Source organism: Myotis davidii, unplaced genomic scaffold (assembly GCF_000327345.1).
Source record: "Myotis davidii unplaced genomic scaffold, ASM32734v1 scaffold332, whole genome shotgun sequence".
NCBI classification, from domain to species: Eukaryota; Metazoa; Chordata; class Mammalia; order Chiroptera; family Vespertilionidae; genus Myotis; species Myotis davidii.
Window position 1 is genome coordinate 6,417,878 of NW_006285779.1, and position 8,351 is coordinate 6,426,228.

Sequence of the window (8,351 nt, forward strand, 5' to 3'; positions counted from 1 at the left end):
TTTCATGAATCACTTTCTCTCTCTCTCTCTGTTTTTAAAAATATATTTTATTGATTTTTTTACAGAGAGGAAGGGAGAGAAATAGAGAGTTAGAAACATCAATGAGAGAGAAACATCGATCAGCTGCCTCCTGCACACCATCCCCTACCGGGGATGTGCCCGCAACCAAGGTACATGTCCTTGACTGGAATCGAACCCGGGACCCTTTAGTCTGCAGGCCGACGCTCTAGCCACTGAGCCAAACCAGTTAGGACGCTGCTGACTTTTTAATGCAAAAGTTCCTCAGGCCTCATTAAGGTTCTCTAACTGAGAAAGAGGAAGATCAGAGATGGGGAAGAAAAGGATTGTGTGTGTGTGTGTGGGGGGGTGACATTAATGATTAAAATAGTCATAAAAATACCACAGGCTGAGATATATGGAGTGTTTACAGTGTTCCAGGCTCTAGGCTATATGTTTTACTAGTACATGGATGATATTGTGTAATTTTTTTTAAAAATATATTTTATTAATTTTTCACAGACAGGAAGGGAGAGAGATAGTCAGAAACATCAATGAGAGAGAAACATCGATCAGCCGCCTCCTGCACATCTCCCAGTGGGGATGTGCCCGCAACCCAGGTACATGCCCTTGACCGGAATCGAACCTGGGACCTTTCAGTCCACAGGCCGACGCTCTATCCACTGAGCCAAACCGGTTTCGGCGATATTGTGTAATCTTAATAGCCATGCTATAAAACAGAAACTATTTATATCCCTATTTTTATAGTAAGGAAACTGAGCGTGGGGGGACTTCTAATGACTTGCACAAGGGCAACACACTAAAAACCTGCAAAGCCAGAATTTGAACATAAGCCCTCTGATTCTTAGGCACGGCCCTCCAGAAGTACAGGCAGAGCAGTCAGGCATAGGCCAAGGGCACTGTGTTATTTACTTAGTGAAGAAAGGATATTTAAAGTGATGGGCAAAGAGTATTTTAAAGAGTTTCTAGAGTTTAGGAGGGGCCTAGTAGAAGGATTTCAGGTTAGGCAGGAGGTCATAGGAGCATCAATTATTACACAAGAAAGTTAGAGTGTGCTATTTAACTATATGCACACTGAAAGGATTGAAACATGAAGGGGAGGAATGTGCTGCACAAAGCCAGGCAGTGACTTAGATGTCAAATGAGAGCTACAAACCCAGAATTGTGATCAAACATTCTCTCCTTGACCTGAAGTTGGGGGATATCTGGTATTGTTTGTCTTTTTTAATGATTAAAAAAGAACACCAGAAGATATTTTTCCCATTGATTGCTAGAGAGAGTGTAAGGGAGGGAGGAGGGGGAGAAGCATTGATGCAAGAGAGACACATCGATTGGTTGCCTCCTGCATGCTCCCCTACTGTGGCTGTGGAATTTGCAACTGAGGTACGTGCCCTGGACTGGGAATTGAACCTGAGACCCTTCAGTCCGCAGGCCAATGCTTTAACCACCAAGCCAAACCGGCCAGGGCTGGTATTGTTTCTCATTGTTTGATATTCATTCACCAATTCAGGTGGTCCTTATGGAATGCTTACTGTAAGTATAGTACTTTGCGAGGTGCTGAGAATGGAAGAAGGATATTTCAAGAAATGGTCCCTGGGCTATCCCTTTCACTTTGGCATATCGTAAACTTTTTCAATGGACAGACAGACTAGGAAGAAAAGAGAGAGTTCAGGGGGCTCCTTTGATCCCCATATTTACACAGATTCCACTGGGGTTCTAGGAGGAGTGCCAAATGAGTTTAAGGCTAGAAATTGATGCAAGAGAAACACAGGATTTGAGTCTGTCCTGTGCTGGTGGCCCACTGTAAACAAGAATGTGGTTGGCTTAATTACATTTAGCATAACTAGCAAAGGTTTGTTAACTATACTCAAGACGCAGTTAAAGGCATAGCCGAACAACTAAATGTCACCAGCAGGATGACCTGGGAGAACAGGTTGGCCTTGGATATGATTCTGGAAGAAAAAGGAGGAGTATGTGTAATGTTGGGGGCCAGTGCTGTACATTCATCCCTGATAACACAGCCAGACGGAACCATCACTAAGGCCCTACAAAGATTGGCAGCTTTAGCTAATGCGTTAGCTAGAATCCTGGAATTGAGGATCCTTTCTCTGATTCACTAGATCAGTGGTTTGGAAAGTGGAAGGGAATGATGGTATCCATATTTACCTCTTTGATTAGGAGTCTCAGTGATGGGATGTTGTATCATCCCATGTATGAGAGGAATTATCCAAAGGTTAATTGCAGGGGTCCTCAAACTACAGCCCGCGGGCCACATGTGAATACAAATATTGTATTTGTTCCCGTTTTCTTTTTTTACTTCAAAATAAGATATGTGCAGTGTGCATAGGAATTTGTTCATAGTTTTTTTTTAAACTATAGTCTGGCCCTCCAACAGTCTGAGGGACAGTGAACTGGCCCCCTGTTTAAAAAGTTTGAGGACCCCTGGTTAATTGAAACCACATTGATCAAACAGCAAAATGGTCTCCTAGACACTGTAGAGCACTAAAGTCAATGAATGTCAGCTGAGTTTGAAGAGTTTAAATAAAGAAAAGGGGGGAATTGTGAGAATAAACAAGTAATCTTTTCTATCAAAGAACAGTTTATGCAGTCGCCATTTTGGCCCGCATGACTTGCAGCTCCCCTGGGGGCCGCCATCTTCAAATGGCAAAGGTCAACCCCTTCCTTAAATTAGCCAATCGTGAAAGACTGTGAACCTGAGCTCCAATCAAGAGTGAGGGACAGGTGACATGTGTCAGAATTAAAAAGCCGAGTGGACTGCCTGCTCAGAGCACATGAGCTCCCAGACCATGTGCATGAGCACCTTCCTACAGGAGTAAAGATGTCTGCCTTGCAAAACAACAAACAAACAAACAGTCCCTGACTTCTATACTTACAAACTAGTTGGCTTATTGTTTGGAGTTTGGTAGCAAAGAAGCAGACACAGTAAAATATCCACAACAGGAACATTTTCTTCTAAAATACTCTGGGAAGCCCTGGCTGACGTGGCTCAGTTGGTTGGAGTGTTGTGCTATGCACTGGAAGGTCGAAGTTCAAATCCTGGTCAGGGCACATACCTAAGCTGCAGATTCTATCCCCAGTTCGGATGCGTAAAGCAGGCAACTGATTGCCCTAACCGGTTTTGCTCAGTGGATAGAGCGTTGGCCTGCGGACTGAAGGGTCCCAGGTTCGATTCCGGTCAGGGGCATGTACCTTGGTTGTGGGCATATCCCCAGTAGGGGGTGTGCAGGAGGCAGCTGATCGATGTTTCTAATTCTCTATCCCTCTCCCTTCCTCTCTGTAAAAAATCAATAAAAAAAAATAAAAAATATATATAAAGGAGGCAACTGATTGATGTATCTCTCTCAATTGAGGTTTCTTTCTCCTCCTCCCCTCTCTCCCTCCCTCCTTCTCTAAAATAAAATAAAATAAAATACCATGAAAAACAGAAAAACAGATTTGAAGGGAAGCTCCTGTCTCCTGATCAGTCTCTTTGCCCACAGAGTCAGCTAACCAAACCTGTAAAGAATACTTCAAGCAGGGGTTTTTAATCTAGAGGCATGGTTCCTATGGGGTCAATGGATGAATTTCAAATGGTTGAATGAATGAATTTCAAATGGATGAATCATCTACTGAAATTATATGCAAAACAATTGCAAATATTTGTACAGGGGTTCTTACCCTGGCCTCAATAAGTTTTCTGATATTATATGCAATTAATTCTGTATTTAAACATTTTGGTGGAATTGAGGGGATATGATCCAGACCCTCATTAGAACCTCAACTGTCTATACCACATATAATGTGTGTATAAATCCATTCTAAGTGTGGATTTGCCTCCTGGGACACCAATTTTGTTATGTTGCGATAAGTACCAGAATTCCATAATATAAAGATGAAGAAGTAGAATTCCATGTCAGTTCCCTGTAGTGGTCAGGCCAGGTCTTTACTCTAAACCTCAGCCTATTCTAGTCCTCCTTGCCAGACCTTACATAAGTGCTTAGCTGGTATCAGCTAGTCCATTCTAGACTGTATCTAAATTCTGGAATGACTTGGAAATCTAGGAAAGTGAGCCACAAAAGTAGCTAGGTTTCTAACCAGCGTAAGGTTATCTGGGATCCACAGATGCAGGGAGCCCATAAATGTGCACCACAGTGTCAGTAAACTTCCTGAAATTGTAGGCAAAATTTTATGTGTATCCTTCTCAGGACAACTTTCAGCAGATGATCAAATCATGAGTTTAAACCTAGCTCTCCATACACAAACCCCTTACAAAAGAGGCTGAGAACCCTAAACTCGGGGCATAAGCACACGCACTGGACCTAATGATTTCACTAACTTAACATGTAGCAGGGCTTAGGCCCAGGAAAACTCTGTCAAGGCAGTAAGGCCCTCTGGAGACAGGTCACTGACCTTTGTACGGGGTACAATGTTGAGTTCCAGTTTTTGGTCCACCAGGCTGGCCCCGGCCTCTGAAAGATAGCCCTGGTTGAGGACAAGGCAATCACGGCCAAAGCAGCAGGGACAGCAGAGCTTCTGCAGCCACTTGGTCCACTTAGGATTAAGGTGCCCATAGGGCTCTTCATTCTTGGGTTTGAAAACAGCAATGATCTTCTACACAGACAAAAGAAAAAGAGGATGTTAAAGGCAAGGTGATTAAAGTAGCTCACAAACCAGGTCAGCAGGAGAATTAAATTAAATAAAATAAATAAATAATAAAATAAAATACCATGGGAAAAAGAAAAACAGGTTTGAAGGGAAGCTCTTGTCTCCTGATCAGTCTCTTTGCCCACAGAGGCAGCTAATTAAACCTGTGAAGAACACTTCAAGTAGGAGTTTTTAATCTAGAAGCATGGTTCCAAGTACCAGAAATGAGAGGGCCTGGGCAGACAGCCTCTACTTAGAGTTAGACACTGACTTCTCCCCAAATTATAAAGGGAAGACACCAGCTTATGTATGCAGCTAGGAGACCCACTGATACACAGGACTGTAGCCAAAGAAGTTGGCAAGTCTGGTACATGTGGCACAACAGATTGTAACACCATCAAACCCCAATTTCCAAGGTACATACATACACACTATTGCTCTGCAGCAATTATGCAGAATCAAAAAATTATCAACTGAAAGGAAATTAGTAAAGTATTATGGAATGAGGTTAAGAAAATTTCTTCATTGATGGATGATTTCCTCTATCAGCCTTACTATCTCACCCCCTGGATATTAATGAAATCTTACAATAAAAAGTTTAGAAAGGACAAAATAAGAAAGCAAGAGAAAAGAATAATCACAGCAGTAAAAGGAATATGGTTAGAATGGGGTTCTCTTAAGTCATCCTGATAGGCAAGAGACCAGGACAGGAGAGGTCACAAAAATTAAAAATCCATCTTCTCTAGACGACAGTAACTTAATCCTCAAAGGTCCTTGGAAATAGGGGATGCTGCTGCAACCTAGAAACTATGGTCCTCCCTCCTGAAGATTTCTTCCCCAGGTTAGCTCTCTGAGGTTGTTTTTCCTCTTTCTCAGTCCCTGTAGTCCCCCAAATCAGTCATTTCAAAGAAAGAGAAGTGAATATGCTATTCAAGTGATGTCACTTCTTATCATATGACTCTCCCTCTCCCCTCACCCCACAGCCAACTCAAGCTAGTCTGGGTCATAAGACATTTTCCTGTGGGTATCACTTCCTGAATGACAGGGCACATCAGAAAACATATACCCATCTGCCTACATTAATTAAGTACTCATATTAGGAATTGGCTAGGCACATGTCTCCAACAATATTTGGTCAATCACAAGGCCAGTTCCTTCAAGAGGCCTTGTGAGGATTTGAGAGGGCTAGAAAAATACAGAATTCTCTTCCTCCTTCTAAAAGAATCAATTTATTCTTAAAGATAAGTAAACTTACTTATCCACTGGAAAAAGTCAAATGCATATATTCGTATCATAAGTCAGAATTACATTCTTATTCAAAGTGGCTAGCAAGAGGCTGAAGTTAACAATCTTCCTCTCCATCTCTGCTCCCTGGAATCCTGGACTCTGAATCACACAGCTCACCACTCAGAGGAAGACAGATAAGTCCACTGTAACTCTCTGGAATCTGGGCAGTGAATCACAGGATAATGTGAGGCATGTCCAAGAATCCAACAGTCAGTTCAACTGAAGCACAATGTGGAGTTTAGCAAGCTGGTCCCCAAAAGGGAGAACAAGACATTCCTACTACTAGCAAGGCTGAAAAATGCCAGCGAGGAGGCTTAACTACTTCCACTTAGAGAAGTAGAACTTGAAAGGCAAGAGTACAGCCAAGTATCATTTATAGACTAACCTTCAAACCTATTTCCTTCCTCCATAAGGAGAACCATAAAGCATTTCATCAACTCTAAAAGCATTAGTAAGTATGGTTAGCTCAGTACAGCATGGGGTTTATTAATTATTAATGTCTAGACTGGCAAATGAGGGAACAGTAGGGTGGGAAGGTGAAGGAACTAAAGGACTTTCAGACAGAAGGGGAGATAAGTGCCTTTGATGACTAAATATAAGGCTTAGTCCAATTCAATTCTGTTAACACTTGCTCAGTACCTAGTTTGTGTAAGCACTCTGCAGTTTTCCTAAATAGATACATAAAACCACCCTGGCCTAATTTCCAAAGCACCCTGGTCACTTCACATAATCAACTGTGTTACCGAATACTCAAGAATACTCTCTTTACTCATAGAAAACCACTCAAATTAGAAAGACACCCAGCACTATTTAGTTGAGAAAGAAAATGACCACTGCCTAATTTTTCTCACCGTCCTCTCCTGTAATATACTTTCAATTCCTTTATTACATTTAGGAGAAAGCTTCAGTTGATAGCAATATTTTTTAAACACCTTTCCTTAACACCCATTTACTAATCCCCTTTTAACCAAGGGGGTGAAGTGCAGGTAGCCTAAGTAGGAGCAATCCACGAAGGTGGGGATAAAAACAGATCTGCACAAGGAAGCAAGAGGCCACTAAGTGGCTGGTGTCAGGCCCCACAACCAATTACTGGAACCTGGAATCCAAAGGGTTTCCTATATCTAACCACCAGCCAAAAGGAAGAGGGTATTAGGTTATGCCAGTGGTTGGCAAACTGCAGCTAGGCAAACCGCGGCTCACGAGCCACACGCGGCTCTTTGGCCCCTTACGTGTGGCTCTTCCACAAAATACCGGCTCTTCCACAAAATACCGACTTCTGCGCGTGGGCCATGAAGTTTCAGTCGCACTGTACGTGCGTGCCGCACATGGTATTTTGTGGAAGAGCCACACTCAAGGGGCCAAAGAGCCGCGTGCGGCTTGCGAGCCGCAGTTTGTTGACCACGGGGCTATGCTAAAGAGGCTTTTTCCTCCAGGGACCTAAAATCTAACAGTTCAAGTACAGCACTCATATTTCACAGTGAAATATACAATAACAACTTTTTTAAAATACATTTTATTAATTTTTTACAGAGAGGAAGGGAGAGGGATAGAGAGTTAGAAACGTCGATGAGAGAGAAACATGAATCAGCTGCCTCCTACACATCCCACACTGGAGATGTGCCGGCAACCAAGGTACATGCTCTTGACCGGAATCGAACCTGGGACCCTTCAGTCCGCAGGCTGACGCTCTACCCATTGAGCCAAATCGGTTAGGGCTACAGTAATAACTTTTAATAAGTTTTTTGTTTTTAACTTTGGTAAATATAAAGTGGACGGTTCTCAAACTTTTTAGTCTCAAGATCCCTTTAAACTCTGAAAACTTATTAAGGATCTCCAAAAGGTTTTGCTTATATGGGTAAAATCTGTATTTGCTATAGTAAAAATGAAAATGGAAATGTTAAAACTATTTATGAATTAATTTAATAATAAAAATAAACCCACTATATGTTAACATAAGTGACATGTTTCATAAAAAATATATTTTTAAAAACAATTTTTAGTGATAAGATTGGCATTGTTTTATTATTTTTATAGATCTCTCTAATGTTTGGCTTATAAAAGACAACTGGATTCTCACATCTTCCTTAATATTAAGTCTGCTTCAATATCATACATTCTGTAGCCTCTGGAATCTCCACTGTACACTTATAAGGAAATTAGAGTGGAAAAGGCAAAGTCTTAGAATTATTATAAAAATAATTTTGACCTGAGGACCCCAAAAGGGGCTCCTAGGGGTCCTTGGCCACACTCTGAGAACTCCTGTATTCGGTATTAGAAGTTGGAAGGAAACAGCACTCCCTGAGGTAGAGAAGTCTTATTTACATGTTAACTCTCACAAAAGAGAGGGGGGATTCCTCCAAAGATTGGACTGAAAGAAGGACTGAAAGAAGATGGGATCCAAA

At 41.8% G+C, this 8,351-nt stretch overlaps 1 protein-coding gene across 1 annotated transcript in view; it reads right to left on the reverse strand.

Moving 5' to 3' along the window:
- PI4K2A (phosphatidylinositol 4-kinase type 2 alpha) overlaps positions 1-8,351 on the reverse strand; it is a 34,577-nt gene that overhangs the window by 16,260 nt on the left and 9,966 nt on the right. Inside the window, exon 2 of the mRNA XM_006756593.2 lies at positions 4,429-4,629. Within this exon, the coding sequence (XP_006756656.1) occupies positions 4,429-4,629 (201 nt within the window). The remainder of the gene's footprint in view (positions 1-4,428; positions 4,630-8,351) is intronic.